At 40.8% G+C, this 25,915-nt stretch overlaps 1 protein-coding gene across 2 annotated transcripts in view; it reads right to left on the bottom strand.

The window, feature by feature from the left end:
* The window catches only part of AFG1L (AFG1 like ATPase), a gene marked incomplete at both ends in the record, with an annotated part of 206,104 nt that extends 183,376 nt beyond the window's left edge, over positions 1–22,728 (bottom strand). For both annotated transcript variants that reach the window (XM_080700611.1, XM_080700612.1), the window contains 2 exons: positions 2,207–2,430; positions 22,590–22,728. In XM_080700611.1, the coding sequence (XP_080556737.1) occupies positions 2,207–2,430; positions 22,590–22,728 (363 nt within the window). The remainder of the gene's footprint in view (positions 1–2,206; positions 2,431–22,589) is intronic.
* Between the last annotated feature and the right edge of the window lie 3,187 nt (positions 22,729–25,915).

Below are 25,915 nucleotides of genomic sequence, written 5' to 3'. Positions count from 1 at the left end.
AAAAGGAAAAAAGAGAGCTGGGATGTGGCTCTATGGAAGAATGCCCCTGAGTTCAAGGCCCACTAATGCAACAACAACAAAAATATAATAATTTAATTATACTTTAAAGTGCTTTTTAAAAATAAAACTATTTTTATTAATTTTTTTTTTTTTTTTTTTTTTTTTTGTGTGTGTGTGTGTGTGTGTGGTAATGGGGGTGGAACCCAGGGGCTTTCTACATCTGGGCTATACTCCCAGACCTATTTTCTATTTTATTTGGAAACAGGTCTCACTAAGTTGCTGAGAGCCTCACTCAGTAGCTGAGGCTGGCTTTGAACTTGTGCGATCCTCCTGTCTCAGCCTCCCAAGTGCTGGGATTACAAGCGTGCATCACCATGCCCAGCTATTTTTATTAATTTTTAAACAAAATATTACTAATATATTTTATACAGTACCTTTCTTCTAAAGGGATTACAGCAAAAGAATATTTGGATTAGGGAGGAAGGAAAGTTGTGACCAATCAACAAAATAAAAATTAGTTTCTTAGGTTGAACATATCACACCACTTCTTACTATTATCCTCATAATTTACTGATGACTGAGGCTTCCATAATGAGACAAGAAATGGGAATTTTCCTGTTGTGGCAGAATTTTAGCAAGAGTTCAAAGCTGAGGACAAGAAGGGCAAGTTCCCCCAGACTCTAATCAGAGGTATTAGTCACATCCATGTAGAAATTACTGTTTAAAATAAAAAAGAGGCAAAACAGCTCTAATACCAAAGTAGAACTGAGTAATCAAGGTAAAAAGTTGTGGCCTGGGTTAAGAATGTGTGACTTTTACCTCCTCCCAAGGGGGGGGAGTTCACAACTGAAACATCCAAAGAGATTAGGGAGAGTGTAAATTAGATGGCACCCCCATCCCCAGCCACATGCTTGCATAGGTGAGGACATCAACAGGCAGTAACAGAGGGTGTGGAAGAGGTCATGGAAGAACGTGACGTGGGTCCACAGAAGTATGAAGATGTAGAGGACACAGTCAGCTGCCCGCTTCTTGCCTGCAGAAGTCCAAGCGCGTAAGAGGCTGGCTGAAGCTGTCCATGCAATAAGGGCTGGAGAAACAAAATGTTATGCTTCTTATGGCCTATGTTGACACCATGAATGATGGTCCAGCAAAAGAAGTCCCGAAATGACCCCACCCAAGAAGGCTAAGTACAAGACAATGGTATCCCAGGACAACACTAGGTCATGAGGTGCCTCCTTAGAGTCATGGGAGGCAGGTCAGAGCATGGCGCAGTGGGGAGGTCCCCCTGAGAATCATGAACCAGTGACCCCCTAAACGAAGAGCTAGCAGGTCAGTATCCACCACCCAAAGGCCCCAACAGCTGCCTGGCCACCAAGGATTCTGCTGCTACACCTTCATCTCTCATCCCTCATTTGAACCCTAGTGAGGCAGAAGAAGGAAGAAAACAGAGAACAAATTACTCCCCCTTCTCCATTGCTAATTCCAAGGCAAGGCCTGAGCTAGAGGAAAGGGGAACCTTGAAAATGCATAGAAGTTTTCATTTAGACTGGACTGCATTTTTAAAATATCCTAATGAGAGCTTGGCATGGTGGTGCACACTTATAATCCCAGTACTTGGGAGGCTGAGACAAGGGGATCACGGTTCGCGGTCAGCCTCAGCTACTTAATGAGGCCCTCTCCAACTTAGTGGGATCTTGTTTCAAAATAAAAAATAGGGCTGGGGCCGGGCGTGGTGGCGCACGCTTGTAATCCCCGCGCTTGGGAGGCGGAGACAGGAGGATTGTGCAGGTTTGAAGCCAGCCGCGCGCGCTAGCTTAGGAGACCCTGTTTTCAAATAAAATTGTAAAAAATAGGTCTGGGAGTGTAGCCCGGAGGTAAAACGGCTTCCAGGAATCCCAGTACCACCAAAAAAAAAAAAAAAAATAGGGCTGGGGGTGTAACTTGGAGGCAGAATGCCCCTGAGGGTTCAATCCCCACTTCCATAAATATAAATTAATAAATATTCTCATGAAGCTGTTTAAGCCTCTAAAGGCAAGCACTCACTATGGAACATCACAAGGTCCAGGATAAGTAATCAACAGAGCTTGTTTAAAGCATCAGATGGAAACTTTCAAGCTGTTTCATGATGATACCTCTTGCACTGAATTGATTTCATAAAATGCTTACACTCTAAACTGTTCCACCTTTAAAATCACACAAACCTCACCTTTGAAAAAAGGCTTTCTGCCTCTATACTGTATCCTTTAAGGTCTTCATGTAAATTCTGCAAACACTGTATGACTCTTCTTTGATGTTCATCATTCTTTAGCTCATGAGCTTTGATCAGAAAGTCATAGTGGTCCATTGGTCCATGGCAAACGGCAAAAGCTTTTGAAAAGGCCTCGGAAGGAGCAGCTGAGTTCACACTCTCAGGTGTCTGGACTGTATAAGCTATAAACAAAAACATATAAAATTTTAGACTTTCTGAAATAAAGAGGTCATAATGATTCATGCAGGTCACATTAAAACTTTTTACCAGTTGCAGTGGTATCTATCGGAACAGTTTTTATCATTGTTAATTTTGATTACAATGGTCAAATAAAATTTTTACAGTATCTTTATAATTGTTAATTTTAAAAATATTTAGCCTAAAAGAAAACCAAGGTGCACTGAAGATAAGGCATTCATTCAGCTCATCAGCAGAAATAAAAAGAGAATCAGGCAAGACACTCAACGCTGAGAGATTGGCCAGCTTAGCCCTGGATAGCAGCTGTATAAATTGAAATACAAAAGACTTCCCGAAAGCCGCACTAAATTAAATCTGTTACTACATCAGTGTACACAAATTATGTGATGCTACTGCCATATTATTTTGATTTGTATTAATTTGTCTTATTGTACTCCAAATGGACAGTGGGAAAACGCCATTCTAAAGTTCCACATACTAATCTACAAACATAATAGAAAATTTTAGAAGCCCAAAAAGTCTGTGCTAATATCTTAATTTCGTACCTTACTTCACTATTTCGCCTAAAGCAAGTTTTAGGAAGATGCATATATTTATATATATATACCTGCTATAGGATTTAATCAAGGGCTGGAAGTGTAGTTCAGTGGAAGAGTGCTTGCTGAGACTATCAAAGGCCCTGGGTTTGAACCCCAGTACTGCAAAACACAGAGAAATAATCAATATCTTGCTATTCTAGATTTTTTTTTCTTTTCGTGGTGGTACTGGGGTTCCTGGAAACCCTTCTACCTCTGGGCTACACATCCATACCTATTTTATATTTTTTTTATTTGGAAACAGGGTCTCTTAAGCCAACAAGGCTGGGTTCAAACCTGCGCGTCCTCCTGTCTCCACCTCCCAAACTCAGGGATTACAAGTGTGAGCCACCATGCCCGGCAATATCTTGGTATTCTAATACCTGAATAACCTATTATAACATCCTAGGTAGTTTTTAATAATTGTTTCTAGGCCAGCCTCAGCAACTTAGTGAAGTTTTTCAGCAAGTTAGGGAGACCCTGTTGAAATAAAAAATAAAATAGGGCTGAGGGCATAGCCCAGAGGTAGAAAATCCCAGGGTTCAATCCCCAGTAACACGAAAATAAATAAATAAATAAATAAATAAATAAATAAATAAATAAATAAATGGACTAGAAGTGTAGTTCAGAGGTACGATGTCCCTGGATTCATTCCCCAGTACCAAAACTTTAAAAAATAAAATAAAAACTGCCGGGCGTGGTGGCGCACGCTTGTAATCCCCGCGCTTGGCAGGCGGAGACAGGAGGATCGCGCAGGTTCGAAGCCAGCCGCGCGCGCTGGCTTAGGAGACCCTGTTTCTAAATAAAAATATAAAAATAGGTCTGGGAGTGTAGCCCAGAGGTAGAAGGGCTTCCAGGAACCCCAGTACCACCAAAAAAAATTAATAATAATAAAAAAATAAAATAAAATAAAAACAAACTGGTTGGGCGTGGTGGCGCACACCTGTAATCCCCATGCTTGGGAGGCGGAGACAGGAGGATCACGCTGGTTCAAACCAGCCACGCTGGCTTAAGAGACCCTGTTTCCAAATAAAAATATAAAATAGGTCTGGGAGTGCAGCCTGGAGGTAAAAGGGTTTCTTGGAACCCCAGTACCACCACACACACAAAAAAGTTTCAATTTAGTTTTATCATTTCTAGGGAAAAACTGAGTTTCCTCGGGTTGTATTGTGATTACTTTGATTTCTTCTATTTTTTCTTTAAGTAAACATAATTCACAGTTTTATTTTCCTCGTAATAAAACTAAAGATGAAGTTTGGAATGGGGTCGCTAGGCCCTTTCTCTTTTCACTCCTCCCAGTTCAAGATGCTTGTCTCTCTCTCTTTTTTTTTTTTTTTTTGTGGTACTGAGGATGGAACCCAGAGGCACTGTACCTCTGCGAGACACCCCCAGCCCTAATTTTTTATTCTTCAGTTTTGAAACAAGGTCTCACTGAGTTGCAAAGGGCCTTGCTAGGTATGAACACGATCCTCTGGTGTCCGCCTCCCAAATGCTGGGATTACAAGCGTGCACCACCGTGCCCGGCCTTGCTTGTGTCTCTCATGAGCAGCCCTCTTAGATATGCAGCTGACTGCCATGCATCATTCTTTGTAGTTTGTCTTCTTCAGAAGATTAGCTTAGTCTGCCCACCATAGCCACTCGACTTCCTGTCAAAACATCATCTTCCCTGGGCATACTGAGAGTCCTTGCCCTTTAGTACTGTGTGACTTTGTGGGATTGGCCCTTGACACACTTCTTATACAAAGTCTACTGGGTTTTAGGAGTACTCGCCATATTTTAAGCCTGGAATGAAGCAACTTTCCCAATTTTTAGGTTTTTACCTTAAAACATAAATTTGGAACAAATAAATTTCTTCTGAAGTTCTGCACTCTTACAGTCTCTATTAGCTGGGCATGGTAGTACATGTGTGTATTCCCAGTACTTGGGAGCTGAGACAGGAGGATCACAGGGCTGGGGCCAGCCTCAGCAACTTAGCAAGGCCCTCCACCACAATTCAGTGAGATCCTGTTTCAAACTAAAATATAAAATAGGGCTGGGGATGTAGCACAGAAGTAGAATGTGCCTACGTTCAATCCCTCATGCCATACACAAAAAAAGTTTCTACTAATATGCTTCACTTAATCTCACTAAATCAACAAATAATATACTAAATCACATTATGCTGGGTTTTTCTTTTTTGTTGGGGTTGGTGGTTTTGTTTTGTGGTCCTTGGGATTCTACCTCCAAATTACACTCTCAGCACTATTCTTTTATTTTCCCTTCCTTCCTTCCTTCCTTCCTTCCTTCCTTCCTCCTTCCTTTCTTTTTGTGGTACTGGATATGGAACCCAGGAGCATTCTACCTTCGAGGTATACCCCCAGCCTTACTTTTTTATTCTTCATTTTGAAACAGGGTCTCACGGAGTTGCAAAGGGCCTCAGTAGCTGAGGCTGCCCCCAAACGCTGATCCTAGCCTCCTGAATACTGGGATTACAAGCATGCGCCACCACGCCCAGCAAAAACAGGTGTTTTTTTTTTTTTCGTGTGTGTGTGTGTGTGTGTGTGTGTGTGTGTGTGTGTGTTACTGGGAATAGGCATTCTACCTCCAAACTACTACACTCACAGCCTTTTTTTTACTTTTTGTTTTGGAACAGGATCTTGCTAAGTTCCTGAGAGTCTTAATAAGTTGCTGAGGCTGGTCTTGAACCTACGATCCTCCTTTCTCAGCTTACCAAGTACTGGGATTACAGGTGTGCACCACCATGTCTGGTTTATTATCCCAGTATTTGGGAAGATGAAACAGGAGGATTGCAGGTTGGCAATTTAATGAGACCTTCATCAACTTATCAAGACCCTGTTTCAGCCGGGTGTGGTAGCGCATGCTTGTAATCCCAGCATTCAGGAGGCTGAGACAGCAGGATCACAGGAAAAATGGTGACAAGACCAATTAAAGAGAAAGTAAATGTCTTCCTTATAAGAAATGTTAGCTGGGAAGCCAAGCATGACGGCACACACTTGCAATCCCAGTACCTAGGAGGCTGAGATGGGAGGACCACAGGTTTGAGGCCAGCCTCAGCTACTTAGTGAGGCCTTCTGTGACTTAGTAAGAACCTGTCTCAAAATAAAAAGAATTGGGAGCTGGGTATGGTTGTACACACTTGTAATCTCCACATATGGGAGGCTAAGACAGGTGGATCTGGGTTTGAGGCCAGCCTCATCTTCTTAGGTCCTTTGCAATTCAGTAAGACCCTGTTTCAAAATAAAGAAAAAAAATAGGGCTGGCAGTATAGCTCAGAGGTAAAATGCCACTAGGTTCCATCCCCAGTACAGCTAAAAATAAATAAGTAAAACAATAATAATAAACAAAAAAAAGAAAGAAAAAGAAGTTTTAAAAATAGCTTGGAGGTGTAGCTTGGAGGTAAAATACCCCTGGGTTCAACCTCCAATACCGAAAAGGAAGGAAGGAAGGAAGGAAGGAAAGGAAGGAGGAGGGAAAGAAAGAAAGAAAAGTTAGCTGGGTGGGGTGGCGTACACCTGTAACCTTAGATCTTGCGAGGCTGAGACAGAAGGATCATAAGTTCAAGGCCAGCCTGAGCAACTTAGCCAAACCCTCTGCAACTTAGTGAGACCCTGTTTCAAAATAAAAAATAAAATAGGGCTGGGAGTATAACTCGGAGACAGAATGCTTCTGAGTTCAATTGTGGATTCTATATATAAATAAATAGATAAAGTTGGGCATGGTGGCCCACGCTTGTAATCCCAGCACTTGGGAGGCTGAGACAGGAGGATCGTACAGGTTCGAAGCCTCAGCTACTGAGTGAGGCTCTCAGCCACTTAGTGAGACCCTGTTTCCAAATAAGTATAAAATAGGCCTGGGAGTATAGCCTGGAGGTAGAAAAGCCCCTGGGTTCCACCCTCAGTACCACACACACACAAAAAAAAAAAATTAAAAGCTTCTGTGCAGCAAAGAAAACCATTAAGAGTCAACAGAGAGAGCCTACAGAATGGGAGAAGATCTTCACCACCTACCCATCAGACAAAGGTCTAATATCTAAACACAGAAAGAGCTTTAAAAGCTTGGCATTAAAATATAACCCGTTCAAAAAACTGGGCAACCAAACTAAACAGACTCTTTTCAAAAAAAGAAATACAAACACCCAATGAATATATATTTTTAAAAATGCCCACCATCTTAAGCAAAAAGGGAAATGCAAATTAAAACTACACTGAAAGCTGATGTGGTGGCGCACGCTTGTTATGCTAGCAGTTGGGAGGCTGAGAAGGAAGGATCCCAGTTCAAGGACAGCTTCAGCTACTACTTAGTGAGGTCCTTTGCAACTCAATGAGATGATGTTTCAAAATATAAAAAATAGGGCTGGAGGTGTAGCTCAGAAGTAGAATGCCCCTGGGTTCCATCCCCAGTACTGCAAAAATAAATATATAAATAAATAAAACTACACTGAAATTTCATCTAACTCCAATTAGAATGTCAATCATCAAAAACACTAAAGACGTAGCAGGGCGTAGTGGCGCACGCTTGTAATCCCAGCATTTGGGAGACTGAGACCAGAGGATCATGGTTTGTGGCCAGCCTCAGCTACTTAGTGAGGCCCTCCGCAACTTAGTGAGACCCTTTTTCAAAATAAAAAAATAAAAAACAGGGCAGGGGGTATAGCTCAGAGATTGAATGCCCCTGGGTTCCAACCCCAGACCCCCCCCCCAAAAAAAAGACAAAAAAAATAGGCTGAGGGTGTAGCTTGGAGGTAGAATGTCCTGGGTTCCATCCCCAGTACTGCAAAATAAATAAATTAATTAATTAATTTAATTAAAATAAAAAGTTTTCCTTAGAAACACTTTACATTTATATGGACATATTTCATCTTGTATATGCCTCAGTTATTCCCTTTAATAATATTTTTCATTTTGATTTTGCTTTGTAGTACTGGAGATTGTGCCCACAGACAGTGCTTCCTTTATATTCGTTATCGAAAAAAAAAATCTGAGTAGGAATTATTATTTATTTCTTACACCTGAGGATAGTAAGGTACCTCAACAGGTTAGGAGACTTAAGTGAATGGCCGAGCCAGGATCTGAAGCTAAGTGACCCCAAACCAGCAGGCCCTCAGCCTCATTAAAACAAGCAGAATACTACAAACAAGTGAAGCCTGTACTCCCATTTGTCACAACCAGGCAACCAAAAATCAAACACAAACCTCTCCCAGGCCTTCACATCTGAAGCTCTCCAGCCTCCCAGAGCAACTGGCTCCGCCTGGGTCTCACTGCCAAAGCTTGTCCTGCCTGCACTCCAGGGTCAACTGCCACTGCTAACAACACGTGGCGCTCTTCCAAAGCTGCCAGCCCAAAGCCAAAGTGTCGGAGAGAAGAAATTCCTTTTTATATAAGTCTTAAAGAGCCCTTTTTAGCTAGCTACTTTATTTGGCTAGCTTCTAAGAATTATGATACGAATTTGATTTATGTATACATTTTTGAGCTTCAAGTACAAAATATTAGTACAGTTGGCACTAGAAGACATAAATGACAAAGTCTTTCAATCTGAAGATGACGCCAAATTGGAAGACAAATCAATGTTGGATCACAACTGCAATTCAAGTTGTTGTGCTACAACAGTTCAATGAACCTACCAACACAAAATTTAGTTGAGGTGCATTTAAGTTTAAAATTTAATTATCTTGGAAGGAATTGATTGAAAAATGACTAAATAGAAAAATGTAGTTAAGCAAAAAATAATTCAACCAATAATTTATAAAATATCTCAAATGCAAAGCTCTGTGCTAAAAACTACAAATATTATGGTGAGCTAGACAGATGCTATAACTCTACTCAAAGCACTGACAGTGCTCTGGGGAAGATACAATTAGACAAATACCTCTAAGAAAGAGTGGTCTGACTGGGCATGGTGGTCTAGAGGGCATGCACACCTGTTATCCCAGTACTTGGGAGACCGAGACAAAATAATTGCAGGTTCAAGACCAGCCTCAGCAACCTAGCAAGATCTTTTTTTTTTTTTTTTTTTTTTTTTTTTTTTTTGCAGTGCTGAGGATTAAACCCAGGGGCATTCTACCTCCGAGCAACACACCCCCAGCCCTATATTTTATTTTAAAACAGGGTCTCACTGAGTAGCAGAGGGCCTTCCTGTCTCAGCCTCCTGAATGCTGGGATTACAAGCGTGCGCCACCACGCCCGGCTTCCCAGTCCTATTTTTTATTCTTTATTTTGAAACAGGGTCTCACTGAGTTGCAGAGGGCCTCACTAATAATCTGAGGCTGGCTAAGAATCTGCGATCCTCCTGTCTCAGCCTCCCAAGTACTAGAGTTACAAGCGTGCGCCACCATGCCTGGCATCTGTCCTTCGTAACTAGACTACGAAACTACAAAATGAAAGGTACCTCATGTGTTTACTTCACTTTGTACCTAGGACCAACAAGGCCTAGCTAGCATAATGTCCATGATGGGCACACATTATTTATTGAGTAAATGAAGTAAGCAACATGGGACAACAGATTATTCAACAACTAGCATTTGGATAAATAAAAGACAACAGAAAAATTAATTTAGATTATGCCCTCATTCTACATAACAACATTTCCAGATAGTTTTAAAATATATGTATTTTAATTCCAAACAAAAGAATAATGTAAGTATACATGAATATTTATCTAAGCAGAGGTAAACAAGCTATGTTCAGCACTCCAAATGCAGCCAGGCCCATTAGCTATGTTACGTCCATAGCTACTTTTATACTACAACACCAGAACTGAATAGCTTTGGCAGAGACCATATGGCCTGCAAAGAAAAATATATTATCTGACCTTTACAGAAAAAGGTTGACAACATTTGGTCTAGTCTCCTAACAGGTACAGATTTTCTAAGCCCAATCCTGACTAAATATCAGAATCACCTATAAAACTCAGATTTAATGAATTCCAATTACTGTAGGAATGAACCAAAAACCTAAATGTGAGAACTAAAAAACAACAACAACAAAAAGAGCTGGCACATGCTTGTAACACCAGCTACTCAAGAAGGCGGAGGTACAAGGATCCAAAGTTCAAAGCCAGTGTGGGCAAAACTGCCAGATAATAACTCAAAATAAAAATTAAAAGGAGCCAGATGTGGTGGCGCTTGCTGGTAATCCCAGCATTTGGGAGGCTGAGACAGGAGGACAGCCTCAGCTACTTAGTGAAGCCTTCTGGAACTCAGTGAGACTCTGTTTAAAAATGAAGAATAAAAAATAGGGTTGGAGGTATAGCTCAGAGGTAGCATGCCCCTGGGTTCCATCCCTAGTATCGCAAAAATTAATAATAATAATAATAATAAAATAAAAAGGGCCAGAGTAGTGATACATGCCTGTGTACTCCTAGTCCTTGGGAGGTTGAGACAGGAGAATCTCAGGTTTGTGGCCAGCCTCAGCTGCTTAGTGAGGCCCTCTGCAACTTATTGAGACCCTGTTTCAAAGGAAAAAAAAACTTTTTTAAAATTAGGGCTGGGGGTATAGCTTGAAGGTAGAATGCCCCTGGGTTCCATCCCCAGTATGTGCAAACAAACAAACAAACAAACAAACATAAATGATTATTCCAGCCAGGTATGGTGGCAAATGCTTCAAATCTCAGTACTTGGGAGGCTGATACAGGAAGGTCACAGATTCAAGGCCAGCCTCAGCTACTTAGTGAGACCCTCTGCAACTTAGTGAGACTCTGTTTCAAAATCAAAAGTAAAATAGAACCTGGGAAGCTGGGCATAGTAGTGCAGGCTTGTAATATCAGTACTTGGTAGGCTGGGACATGAAGAGCTTGAAGGTTCACAGCCAGCCTCAGCTACTTAGTGAAGCCCTCTGCAACTTAGTGAGACCCTGTTTCAAAAGAAAAAATAAGCCAGGTGTCGTGGAGCATGCTTGGAATCCCAGTACTTGGGAGGCTGAGACAGGAGGATTACACAGGTTCGAAGCCAGCCTCAGCTATTAGTGAGCCTCTCAGCAACTTAGTGAGACCCTGTTTCCAAATAATATATAAAATGGGTCTTGGAGTATATCCCAGAGGTAGAAGGCCCCTGGGTTCCATTCCCAGTACCACAAAAAATAAAATAAAATAAAGGATAAAAAATAGAGATGGGAGTGTGTCTCAGAGGTAGAATGCCCCTGGGTTCTATCCCTGGTACCACACACACACACACACACACAAAAAAAAAAAAAAAAATAGGGCTGGGGTATAGCTCAAAGGTAGAATAGCCCTGGATTCAATTGCTAGTGCCAAAAAGAAAAGAAAATTAAATTATTATTCTCGTACAATAAAATGAAACCAAAACCACAATCTCATCTTTCCAGGCCTTTTTTTGGGGGGAGGGGGTGCTGTGGATTAAACCCAGGGGCATTCTACTTCCAACCTACACTCTCAGACCTATTTTATTTTATTTATTTTTTTTTTTTTTAATTTTTTAATTTTTTTTTTTTTTTTTTTTTTTTTTTTTTTGGTGGTACTGGGGGTGGAACCCAGAGGCTTTCTACCTCCGGCTATACTTCCAGACCCATTTTTTATATTTTATTTGGAAACACGGTCTCACTAAGTTGCTGAGAGCCTCACTAAGTAGCTGAGGCTGGCTTCGAATCTGCGCAATCCTCCTGTCTCAGCCTCCCAAGCGCGGGGATTACAAGCATGCGCCACCATGCCTGGCTCTATTTTATTTTATTTTGAAACAGGGTCTTGCTAGGTAATGAAAGTCTCACTATTTGATGACACAGTCCTCAAACCTGCAATCCTCCTGTCTCCGCCTCCCAAGTACTGTGATTACAAGTATGCACCACCATACCCAGCTCAGGTCATATTTTAATAATCATTTGGTATCCCATATGTTCACCAGTTCTGAGATAGAACTGATCAAAAATCTTCAAAATAACAGTATAACATAAAGAAGACTTCACTTCTTCACAAAGAAAAAGACTGTTGTCAAAAAGAACACATGTGCCGGGCGTGGTGGCACACACTTGTAATCCCAGTATTTGGGAGGCTGACAAAGAAGAATCTCAGTTGGCAGACAGCCTCAGCTACTTAGTGAGGCCCTTTGCAACTCAGTGAGACCCTGTTTCAAACTAAAGAATGAAATATAGGGCTGGGAGCTGGGTGTGGTGGTGTACCCTTATAATCCCAGTACTTGGCAGGCTGAGACAGGAGGATCTCAGGTTGGAAGCCAGCCTCAGCAGTTTAGTGAGTCTCTAAGCAACTTAGTGAGACCTTGTTTCCAAATAAAATATAAAAGTAGGTCTGGAGGTGTAGCACTGAGGCAGAAGGCCATGGGTTCCATCCCCAGTACCACAAAAAAATAAAAATAAAAATAAAAAATTTAAATAGGGCTGGGGGTGTAGCTCAGAGGTAGAATGCCCCTCTTCCATTCCCAGTACCGCAAAAGAAGGAAAAAAAAAAAAGAACACATGTTTAGTTAAATGAAATCAAAACTATAGAAGGAATTTAGATTTCTAGTTTAAAATGTTTACCCAACTGCTGTGAGAAAAATGCACAATCAGGAAAAGCACATTTAATATTTCTAAAGGGCTGGATTAAAATTTCAGCTGTAAACTTCATTACAGTAATTAGATTTTTAATGCATATTTATTAAACATCCATTCAAATACTGTGTTCACAATTATTCATGATTTATTCGTACATTTGTGTTGATTTTAACAAACTGTAAACAGTAGCCACTGACCAGAAATGTTCTCCTACAGTGGCAGAAGCTCATGCTGAGGTCAAAGGCAGCCAATTTGTGCTTTATTACAGTCTAATCATATCCAGAAAAATAATATTCCACTGCTTTTTTTAAAACTGCAGTGGTCATCAATAACCCAAAAAGTCAAGACTTATCAGTGACATTAAAGACCTGTTTGATTCAGTGATGAATAAAGCAGTGCAGAATAGAAGAAAATCAAATCTTAATTAAACTTTTTCTTTAGAAAAACAACATAAGCCATCATCAAGGAATGCATCACAAGATGATTTACTTTATTTATAAAAGACTGATTTAGGGGCTTTAAAAGGGTGCTTTTGATTTAAATAGAAAAATTATGAAAATTGAAACTAAATGCTTCCTGGTTATCATTCTTTTCCAGTAGAAGGTAGCTAATCTTAAATGTGCCAATGTGTATAACTTTACAAAAGGAAAAAATAGTCCTTTAAATTTCATGATAACAAATCAGTAAAATACTGCCTAGAAATCTGAATAAAGTGATTCTCAAGTAATTATAGGCATGGCCTAGCATACTGAATAACTCCTTAATATTCACCCTGTTCACACACTCTTTAATAATGAGATCTAAGAGATCTGTTTTTTTCAAGAAATAAGAAAAATAACTGATGCATTCATTGTTCATTTTAGATTGCATAAGCTCATCCATATATAAATGAAAATCTTTAAATGGAATCTAACATATTTACCTTTAAATTATAAATTGCATTACAACCCTATAAAGGAACTACTATAAGAATTATATAGACAGGCATGGTAGCACACACTTGTAATCCCAGTACCTGAGAGGCTGAGACAGGAGGATCACAGGTTCTCAGGCAGACTCAGCTACTTAGTGAGGCCCTCTGCAACTTAGGGAGATATTTTTTTCAAAATAAAGAATAAAATATGTTCTGGGAAGATGGCGACCAAGAAAAGCAGCATTTACAAGTCCCACTAATACTCCATCACTATTACCACAAAATCAGCACTTTTGATAGCCAACAAACACTATCAGTAGATAAATAAAAACTGTAAATACAAAGGACAGAGAAAAAGAAGACTAGAAGAACAACCAGAGACCAGAAAAGAAACCAGCCCGCATTGTGGCAGCAGATGCTGCGCCAGCGCCATCTTCCCTCATAACACCAGGCTCCAGAGAAGAAAGGTAAACAAAAAGCTGAAGTGAGCAGCTGCAGGTCATTTGGGTATAATTCAGCAGTTTTTTCAATGCAAAGAATGTCTAAAACTCCCAGTGGCCAACCTTATCACGCCCTCCAGCGACTCAAGAAGGAGCACAAAACCAGAAAATAAATATGCCAGCCTCACAACCTTGGGCATGGCAGCAGCGCCATATTGCCAGTGGCAGCAGTGAATTCAACACACACGCGACAGCTCCAGATCAGCACACACAATAACCGTAAATGAAATTGCAGCCCCTAAAGGAGAAATTCCAGCACTGCACCCCCAGAGAATTGCGCAGCTTTGATAATATCACCGGGTCTGGTTTGCAGTCCAACCCAGAGAAGGAGTAGCGGTGGCAGAGATAGCACACCGTAGTCACAGCTCCCCATGGGAAAATGCCCAGCTCAGCACCCCCACGGTCTCGTGCAGCCTCGATCAACTCCCTGGGTCTGAGACTTTGCAATACAACCCAGTAAAGGAGCACTGGTGACTGAGATTACCACAGACTCAAGATCCAAAGCACCCTAGTGAAGTCATAGTGACCCAAGGAAGAACCCAGAGAAGGCACAAACTTCTGAAAACATGGGAAAGAGGAATAACAATGAAGCAATGAATGCCCACAACTCCATATTATCAGAACCGGATAACACAGAAATTCAGAGACCTCAAGAAGATCAAATCAGGAATATAACTGTAGAAATAATACAGGACCTTGAAAAGAATTTAGAGAGAGTTTAAAAGAAATAAAGGATACAATTGTTGAAGTAAAGTCATCCATTCAAGCTATAAACAATCGATTAGACCACATGGAGAATAGAATCTCGCTCCTAGAAGATGATCACTCCAAAAACGAACGCATAGTTTATAATTTAGAAAAAAAAATCTGAAAACAGGAATTTGACATTGAAGAAATATGGGCCCATTTTAAGAGAGCTAACCTAAGAATAATTGGAATAGAGGAGGGAAAAGAAGGTGAAACCAAAGGGATCAATAATATCTTCAAGGAAGTAATAGCAGAAAATTTTCCAAACATAGAGCAAGAGGTCGATACACAGGTCCAGGAAACTTATAGAACTCCCTTTAGACAGGATCAGAGAAGAGGTTCCCCATGCCACATAATTGTCAAAATGACCAATGTAGAATCCAAGCAGAGTATCTTAAAGGCAACAAAAACAAAAGGCCAAGTGACATTCAGAGGCAAACCAATTAGAATCACTCCAGACTTCCCAAATCAAGTCATGAAAGCCAGAAGTGCTTGGAGAAACATATTCCAAATTCTGAAAGAAAACAATTTCCAGCCAAAAATTTTCTACCCAGCAAAACTATCTATCAAATTAGATGGGCAAATAAGGAGCTTCCATGACAAACAGAAACTGAAGGAATTTATGTCTTCAAAACCAGCGCTAAGAAAATACTCAAGGAGATTAACTACAAAGAAGAAATAGGTAATACACACCAGAACCAGAGAAACAAGATTTTCCATACAGCAGACAACTAAGCAAAGAAAAATAAACATTATTTCAAACAGAAATAAAATCTTAACATGTTAGGAATTAAAAATTATCTCTCAGTAATCACACTGAATGTAAATGGCTTCAACTCCCCAATAAAAAGATATAAAAGTGGCAAAATGGATTAAAAACCAGAATCCATCCATCTGCTGCTTACAAGAAACACACCTTACAAGTAAAGATAGGAACAAACTCAAGGTAAAGGGCTGGAGCAAGGTAATCCATGCTAATGGAACTCGAAGGCAAGCAGGAATAGCAACTATGATATCAGGCAAGTTACACTTCAAACCCAAAATTATTAGAAGAGACAAAGAAGGTCATATTTTACTGGTAAAAGGAATAATCCAGCAAGAGGAAATAACAATAATCAACATCTATACCCCAAACATAGGTGCAGCTACTTTCATAAAACAAACTCTTTGTGACATGAAGTCACACATAAATCCCAGTACAATAATACTGGGAGACTTCAACACACCTCTCACAACATTAGACAAATCTTCCAGACAAAAAGTCAGTAAAGATGCCTCAGAACTAAAGAACACCATTAACCAAATGGACCTGTTGGACACATACAGAATATTTTACCCAACTACAGTGGAGTTTCTATTTTTCTCAGCTGCTCATGGAACCTTCTCCAAAATAGATCACATCCTGGGACACAAAATGAGCACTAGCAAATTCAATAAATGTTACATACTTCCCTGTGTCATTTCAGACCATAATGGAATGAAACTAGAAATCAACTATAAGAAGACCCAGAGAAACAACATAAACATGTGGAGACTGAACACCACACTTCTGAATGAAGAATGGGTCATAGAAGACGTAAGAGGTGAAATCAAGAAATTTCTAATAAAAACAAATGAAAAAAAAAGATACAACATATCAAAACCTCTGGGACACTTTGAAGGCAGAATTAAAAGGAAAATTTATAGCGCTGAGTGCTCACATAAGCAAAACAGAAAATCTTCAAGTAAATAACCTAACGACACACCGCAAAATCCTTGAACAACAGGAACAATCAAACCCCAAAGCCAGTAGAAGACAGGAATTTATTAAAATTAGAGCAGAAATTAACAAAGTAGAGAATAAAAAAACAATACAGAAAATCAACAAAACCAAAAGCTGGTTTCTTGAAAAAATTAACAAGATAGATAAACCACTAGCCAACCTAACCTTAAAAAAAAGAGAAAATCAACCCAAATTATGAAGATAAGAGATGAAAAAGGAGACACTACAACTGGCAATGTAGAAATCCAGAGGATTATCAGAAACTACTTTAAAAAACTATACTCCAACAAAATGGAAAATCTGGAGGAAATTGACAAATTTCTAAATAAATACAACCTTTCTAAACTGAGTCAACAAGATATAGAACACTTAAACCAACCAATAACAATCAGAGAGATTGAAAAAGCAATAAAGAGTTTATCATCAAAAAAAAGCCCAAGACCAGATGGTTTTCCAAGTGAATTCTATAAAACCTTTATAGAAGAGTAACCCCAATACTCCTCAAACTATTTTGTGAAATAGAAAAAAGTGGGACTCTCCCAAATACATTCTATGAAGCCAACATCACACTAATACCCAAATCAAATAAAGATAGTTCAAGGAAGGCAAACTACAGGCCTATATCTCTGATTAACTTGAATGCAAAACTATTAAACAAAAAACTAGCAACACACATTCAAAACTACATAAAGAAAATCATACACCATGACCAGGTAGGGTTCATCCCAGGGATGCAAGACTGGTTCAACATACGAAAATCAATCCATGTAATTCATTATATAAACAGAATCAAAGACAAAAATCACATGATCATTTCAATGGACGCTGAAAAAACATTTGATAAAATCCAACATCCATTTATGATTAAAACACTGCAGAGAATTGGAATAGAAGGAACATATCTCAACATCATAAAGGCAATCTAAAATAAACCTATCGCCAACATCATATTAAATGGGGGAAAACTTCAAGAATTCCCCCTAAAAACAGGAACAAGACAAGGATGTCTATTATCACTATTTCTCTTCAATATAGTATTAGAGATGCTTTCCCTAATATGTGAAAGCTAAGGAGAAATGGGTCATAGAGGAACTCTAGATGAAAAAGGAAATCCTATAGAGGAGCAAACAAGACAACCTAAATAATGGGATGGGAGGGGGGGAAGGAAATTCTGTAAAACGCAATGTACTTAAATATATCGAAGTCAACCACTAAGCCAAGCAAAGGAAGGAGGGATGGGGAGGGGATGGGGTGGGAATTGGGTAGAGGTTAAATTGGTGATGTGTACATGTATGTCCACACAAGTTTTTTACCCCAATATGATGTATGAATATAATGTACCAATAAAAAAAATTTTTAAAGAATGAAATAGGACTGGTGATGTAGCTCAGAAGTAGAATGCCCCTGGATTAAAACCTCAGTGTCAGCAAAAAAGAAAAAAGAAAAGAATTATGCACTCACTAGGCACAGTGGTGGGCACCTGTTGTGCCAGCACTCAGGAGACTGAGGCAGGACCACATGAATCCAGGAGTTCAGGGCCAGTCTGGGCAAGGCAGTAAAACACCATCTCATATATATGTTTTCGGATGGCAGTAGAGGACATCAGGGTAACCAAAATAAGCAAAGTAGAAAACAACAAATATTGCACATTCTTTCTCAGATGTGGAAGCTCAAAAAAATCATAGAAGTTGCCAGGTATGTGCTCAGTGGTAGAGGACTTGCCTACCATGCACAAAGCCTGGAGTTCAATCATCAGTATAGAAAGAAAAAAAAAAGGTGTGCACATAAAGGAAAGAATGGTGATTACTACTGGCTAGGAAAGAGAAGCAGGAAGTAAAGCAGGTGGAAAATCTGGATAACGGGTACCAAAATATAGTTTAGCCAGATGTGGTGACACACGCTTGTAATCCCAGTACTTGGGAGGCTGAGACAGGAGGATTGCAGGTTCAACACCAGCCTCAGCAATACAAGAAGGCTCTCAGACACCTAGTGAGACTCTGTTTCCAAATAAAGTAATAAAATCGGGCTGGGGCATAGCTTGGAGGTAGAGTGCCTCTAGGTTCAATCCCCACTACCGGAAAAGAAAAAAAAAAAAAAAGTTTAACAGGAAAAAAAAGTTTTGATGTTCTACAGCACAGTAGGGTTTACAATAAGACTATACAAAGACTATAGTTTATAACAATTTACTATATATTTATAATGAACTAGAAGAGAGTTTGAAAATCATTAGTACATACAAAAAATGATAAATGTTTAAGGAGATAGAATTACTAATCATCTTGATTTAATCATAGCACATTGTATACACATATTGAACTGTCACACTCTACCCCATAAATATAGACAACTGAAAAATATTTTTAGGCTGGGCGTGGTGGCGCACACTTGTAGTCCCAGTATTTGGGAGGCTGAGACAGGAGATCACATGTTGTATTTCCTAAAACTTAATTAAAATGAGGTAATTAGGTAGGTCTAATTTGGATGAACAGCATTTTAATACCCATAAAGTTTTAATACCCATAGAGCCAGGGCTGGTATTAAAAGATGAGACAGAAGCCGGATGTGGTGGCACACACTTGTAATCCCTGCCCTTGAGAGGCTGAAACAGGAGGATCATGCCAGGTTTGAAGCCAGCCTCAGCTGCTTAGTGAGGCTCTCAGGAACTTAGTGAGACCCTGTTTCCAAATAAAGTATAAAAATAGGTCTGGGAAAGCCGGGCGTGGTGACACACACTTGTAATCCCAGCATTCGGGAGGCTGAGACTGGAGGATGGCAGTTCGCGGATAGCCTCAGTTCCTTAGTGAGGCCCTCTGCAACTCAGTGAGACCTGGTTTCAAAATAAAGAATAAAAAACAGGGCACGGGGTGTAGCTTGGAGGTCAAATGCCCCTGGGTTTCATCCCCAGACCCGCAAAAAAAAAAAAAGGTCTGGGAGTATAGCCCGGAGGTAGAAAGCCCCTAGGTTCCACCCCTAGTACCACAAAAAAAAACAAAGAGACAGAAACAAAATTAAGAACATTCCTTTCCTTACCTCTTTCCTTGTTTAAACCAATGCTTCACCCACATTATGCTGTATTAAACACTAGACTTCAAAAGATTAAAAATTAAAGATAATATAGAAATATAAATGGTAAAAAAAATCAAGAAAGTGACCAAAAATTAATTTGTATTTCAGACTTAAAATATTGAACAGAATTTCAACTTAAGTTTTTTTTGTTTAAAAAGGGAAGGAAACATTTTTAGTTAGAATTAAATTGGCCTCCCCTAACTACATTTTCATCAAATCTCAATACCCAGAACTGGCTAAATTTTTAGTATAGAAGGGAGCATGAGTTAACAGCATGGCCTTAGGGTCGGATGTATGTCCAAGAACGGTATTTACTTGAACCTACAAGTTCTGTGGCTTACAAGTCACATACAACTTCTGCCAACACTGGATCCATCATCTCCAAAATAATGATAACGAGAAATAAATAAATTAGCAGTTAGCATACTAAAGAACAGAATAAGCATTTAGTAAATCACACCTGCTGCTGTAATGACATTCCTTAAGCCTTAACTTAATTTTCATAAATTATGGTACATGCATAGGATGGAAAACTATTTTACTGTTTAAAACAAGTCTATGCTTATTGATAGAACTAAGCCTCCAAGACATATTAAATGAACAAAGAATTAACTGTTCTATACACAGAACAGTGTGTTTGGTATGTTACTACCTACTTTTTTTTTTTTTTTTTTTTTTTTTTGCGGGACTGGGGATGGAACCCAGGGGAATTCAACCTCCGGGCTACACCCCCTGCCCTATTTTTTATTCTTTATTTTGAAACCGGGTCTCACTGAGTTGCAGAGGGCCTCACTAAGTAGCTGAGGCTGTCCGCGAACCGCGGTCCTCCTGTCTCAGCCTCCCAAATGCTGGGATTACAAGTGTGCGCCACCACGCCCGGCTTACCTCCATTTTTTTGTACAGATAAATACATACATCTATGCTTGTACATACACAGATTATCTTTGGAAGGATATGTAACAAACCAATTTTAGAGGACTCCTAAATTGTTAAAGTTAGAAGAGTCTTACATTTTACTACCAATTTCCTCTTCACAACATTTGTATTTTGTAACCTTTGTTTTTACTGACTATTCAAGTCCATTTATTTGTTTATTTTTATTTTTGCAGTGCTGGAGATTGAAGCCAGGGCATTCTGCATGCTAAGCACCCACTCTCCCACTAAACAACATCACTAGTCCTATTGGCTATTATAAAAATAAAGTTTATTTTATGATCCACAGTTTATACTAGCAAAATATTTTGATTATACATTAAGTGTAATAAATACTTGGGAGGCTGAGACAGGAGGATTACAAGTTTGAGGCCAGACTAAGCAATTTAGCAATTCCCAGGTTCAAGGACAGCCTCAATTATTTAGTGAGGCCATTTGCAACACAGTGAGACCCTGTTTCAAAATAAAGAATAAAGCCGGGCATGGTGGTGCACGCTTGTAATCCCAGCATTTGGAAGGCTGAGAGCCTGTTTCAAAATAAAGAATAAAAAATAGGGCTAGGGGTGTAGCTCATAGAATGCCCCTGGGTTCCATCCCCAGTACCACAAAATAAAATAAAATAAAATAAAATAAAGAATAAAAAATGGGGCTGGGAATGTAACTCAGAGGTAGAATGCCTCAGGTTCCATCTCCAGTACCACACACACACAAAAAAAAAAGTAATAATAAAAATAAACCAGGCATAGTGGCACATGCTTGTAATCCCAGTACTTGGAAGGCTGAGACAGGAGGATCATAGATTTAAAGCCAGCCTCAGCAATTTAGTGAAGTTTTTCAGCAACTCAGGGAGACCCTGTTTTGAAATAAAAAATAAAATAGGGCTGAGGGCATGGCCCAGAGATAGAAAGTCCCAGGGTTCAATCCCCAGTAACACAAAAATAAGTAAATAAATAAATAAATGGACTAGAAGTATAGTTCAGAGGTACGATGTCCCTGGATTCATTCCCCAGTACCAAAACTTTTTTTAAAAATAAAAACAAATTGGTCGGGCATGGTGGCACACGCTTGTAATCCCCGCGCTTGGGAGGTGGAGACAGGAGGATTGCTCGGGTTTGCGCTGGTTCGAAGCCAGCCTCCCTGGCTTAAGAGACCCTGTTTCCAAATAAAAAATATAAAATAGGTCTGGGAGTGTAGCCCAGAGGTAGAAGGGTGTCCAGGAACCCCAGTACCACCAAAAAAAATTTTTTAATTAAATTAAATAGGGCTGGGGGTGTAGCCCAGAGGTAGAACCCCTCTCAGTTTAATCCCAGTTCCATAAAAAAGTGTAATTTGACCTAATCATAGTTCTAGTATTAATTTCAACTACATTGATGATAATGGTCAAAGATGTTGCTTTTTTGGCCAATAAGTAGTTCATTATATTCTTTATTAACATATATCAGTTTAATAAGGAGGGTGTGCTGGGAGAAGATTAAAAGGAAAGCATTAAGTAGGTGAATGAGGGAAACAATGAGAACAACGTATCACTCTTCGGAAAAGTATCTGCCCATCAGGTACCCACCCCTGTGCGAAATGCTGAGAATGACAATGACCTGAGGTCCTTGCCTTTGAGTAATCTGCACTTGGATGAGAATATATGAAGAGAGCAGTAAAATTATAGCACTGCTGTGGGTTTGGTTACTCAAAATAGTCATTCATTCATTCATGCATGCATGCACATAAGTAAACGAACGAATGCTATAAACCCAGTGATAAACTCCACCGAAGCTTGAAATGAACACCAAGATGAACCCTTCAATCTTCAGCCTTCTGGACCAGACAGCAGCAGGGTCAGCTGAGGTGCCAGGCACTCCACACCTAGCCTTGCCAGGTCCCAGCTCTCCAACATCTTGGAAGGAACCAGCTAAGTAAGGGTCGACCTCTAAGCCTTAATATAAAAGTTACTCTGGGCCGCTTCCAAAGTGCTCTGGGCTCCTCACGGGCAGGTGGCATAAAAGGGCAAAAGAAGCAAACTTCTCTTTTCTCGAGGGACCCTTAAGTGGAAGAGCTGTGAAACCTGGGGGCGCGTGGGGGAGCTCTGGGAGAAAGGATGACCCCGAGGCTTCCAGTTACAGGCCGGCCGGCCCCGCCTCCTCGTGGCAGTCACTGACCTTTCCAAAGGGGCTTCCCAGGGGCGGCGGCCGCAGGAGCCAGAGCGGCGGCCCGGGCCCCGCGCCCAGCACAGCTCCCTCTCAGCCGGCTCTGCGCGAAGCCGCGCAGGGTGGCCAAGGGCGACCAGGAGGCCGCCATCTTGAGCTCCGTACAAGGGGAGGGAGAGGAAAACTTTATTGAAACCCAGAAGACACCGAGGCACAGTCAACTCCGGCCGTGCTCGCCGGAGGCTCCGCCCGAGCGAACCTAAGGGAGCAGCTCAGGTCCCCGACCTCCAATCCTAACTCCCCGGCCCGCAGGGCTTCCGGGCGGGGCGGCGGGCGGGGCTCCCAGCATGCAGTGCGCCGTCGCGGCGGGGGCGGGGCGAGGGGCGGGGCGAGCGCTCGCGGCCGGAGGGGCGGGGCAACTCTCCGCCCAGCTCAGGCTGTGCGGCACCCCCTAGTTCACCCCGCCTTCAGGGGTGGTAGCAGTAACCACCCCTGAGCCTCTGAAGTTAGAGCATGTAAATTACTTGTAGGTGGCCCAATGGACCCTCATATTTTAATAAAATGTTATTAAACCCTCTTGAAATGTAGCCCCTTTTTTTGGCCTCCAATGTCCAAAAGTAGCTGAAATGTACACCTATCACTTATCCTTTGGGTATTTGAGTAACATAATAAGTCACTTTCGATATGGCACACACTCAGATGTTTTGGATTTACAAGGGTTTAGGAAATTCAGTGACCCAAGGACAGTTAGCGGATGGAGTAGTCATGGGATGGTGTAGCCAAAGAGGAACTTTTTCTTTTAGCACTGGGGGTTGAACCCAGGGCAATTTACCTCTGAACTACACCCTCAGCTCTTTTGTTATTTTTTTATTTTGAAACAGGGTCTTGCTAAATTATTGAAGGATCTCGCTAAATTGCTGAAACTGGCCTCGACCATGAATGTCCTCTGGTCTCGGGCTCACCACTATAGTGACTATAGGCATGGGGCACCACACCTGATCCTGAAGAGGAATTTCTTTTTTTTTTTTTTTTTTTTTTTTTTTTTTTTTTGGTGGTACTGGGGTTCCTGGAAGCCCTTCTACCTCCGGGCTACACTCCCAGACCTATTTTTACATTTTTATTTGGAAACAGGGTCTCCTAAGCCAGCGCGCGGGGCTGGCTTCGAACCTGCGTGATCCTCCTGTCTCTGCCTCCCAAGCGCGGGGATTACAAGCGTGCGCCACCCGCCCGGCTACTGAAGAGGAATTTCTAAGTGACCCACCCGAACGTGATTAAAAGAAAAGTGTTTTGAAATACTATGGGTATTGGGGATACAAATTGCTATTCAAAACAGGCTGCATGAAGACTTCAACAAAAGACATATCGCTGTGGCGGTATTAATAACAGAGCAACTTTATTTATGTGACTTTTTTAATGGAAAATCAGGAATGCCTTCTAGAAGATTAACTTTCAGCAAGAGTTCAGCAAGACATTCCAGGAATAGAGCTATAAAATAAGCTGGAAAGGAGAGTATAGGATGGAGAAAGCCAAATTTCACAAAGAAACAGAAAAGGAAAATGTAGCATGGCAAAATATTTTGAAGACTCATCTCCCAACTTTGTTGAGTCATTGATTGTATTTGAAAATACCCCAATTCACACATAAAGGTTTTTATTTGCTTTCTAGCTGCAATTCTATTGTTGGACATGACAAACTGTTACTCCATACTTCAGTGATTTTTTTTTCTTTTTTTTTTTTTTTTTTTTTTGACGGTACTGGGGATGGAACTCAGGAACATTCTACCTCCGAGCTACACTCCCAGCCCTTTTTTAAAATTCTTTATTTGGGCCGGGCGTGGTGGCGCACGCTTGTAATCCCAGCGCTTGGGAGGCAGAGACAGGAGGATCGCGCAGGTTCGAAGCCAGCCGCGGGTGCTGGCTTAGGAGACCCTGTTTCCAAATAAAAATATAAAATAGGTCTGGGAATGTAGCTGGGAGGTAGAAGGGCTTCCAGGGACCACAGTACCACCAAAAAAAGGGGGTGCACCACCACATCCGGCTAAGACCTCATCTTTTAAAAAAAAATTTTTTTTCAGAGAATGTTTATTCGTTTTGTTTTTTGTTTTTGGTACTGGAGATTTAACTCAGAGTCATTCTACCTACTATTAAGCTACACTCCCAGCCCTATATTTTCCCCCTTCAGTACTGGGGATTGAATTCAGGAGCATTCTATCTCCAAGCTACACTCGCAGACCTTTTTATTTTTATTCGTGTGTGTGTGTGTGTGTGTGTGTGTGTGTGTGTGTGTGTGTGTCTGGAGATTGAACCCAGAGGCATTCTACCTTCAAGCTACACTCCAACTCAGAATTTTTTTATTTGTGTGAGGGGTACTGGAAATTGAACCCAGAGAGGCATTCTACCTTTGAGCTATACACCCTCACTCGGGTGTGTGTGTGTGTGTGTGTGTGTGTGTGTGTGGTACTAGAGATGGAACCCAGGGGCCTTCTGGGCCACACCCTCATACCTAATTGTGTGTGTGGTACTGGGGTTGGAACTCAGGAGCTTTTCTACCTCTGGGCTATACTCCCAGACCTATTTTATATTTTATATTTTATTTGAAAACAGGGTCTCGCTAAGTTGCTGAGAGCCTAAGAAGCTGAGGCTGGCTTCGAACCTGTGCGATCCTCCTGTCTCAGCCTCCCAAGCGCGGAGATTACAAGCATGCGCCACCATGCCAGGCTTATTTTTCATTTGGAAACAGAGTCTCACTAAATTGCATGGGCCTCACTAGGTAGATGAGTCTGGACATGAATCTATGATTCTCTTGTCTCAGCCTCCCAAGTACTGGTATTAAGTACAGGTCCTGCACCACCACGCCCAGCTCAGAGTTTATTTCTCATCTGGAAACAGGGTCTCACCAGATTGATGAGAGTGTCATTACTGGCTGAGACTGTACTTGAACTTGTGAGCCTCCGGCCTCAGCCTCCGGAAGTACTGGGATTACAAGCATGTGCCATCACACATGTGCCGGGGTCCAGCCCTCGCAGAGTCGAGGTTCGTGTGTTGGTGAGGGAAGCCGAGGTTGAAATGAGAGAATTGCCACACGAAATCAGATTTAACCTTCTCCATTTTATTTAGGATTTGTTACAACTTTTATACTTTATTTTTTGGCAGAAAAGCAAGGGCATAGCCATGCAAGCAGGATTTTCAAGGACAGGAAAAGTTTTATTTTTTGTATAGAGTTTAGGGCAACGGTGTCAGACATTTAATTAATCATAATATGCTTTGTCCCACTTCATAAAGCTGACTCAAACCTTATCTTACACAGTGGCTCAAACTAACATCAGTTTGAACTTAATG

This window comes from Muscardinus avellanarius (genome assembly GCF_963383645.1).
Source record: "Muscardinus avellanarius genome assembly, chromosome: 8".
In the NCBI taxonomy this organism is placed as follows: Eukaryota; Metazoa; Chordata; class Mammalia; order Rodentia; family Gliridae; genus Muscardinus; species Muscardinus avellanarius.
This window is presented reverse-complemented; position numbering and strand designations above follow the sequence as displayed.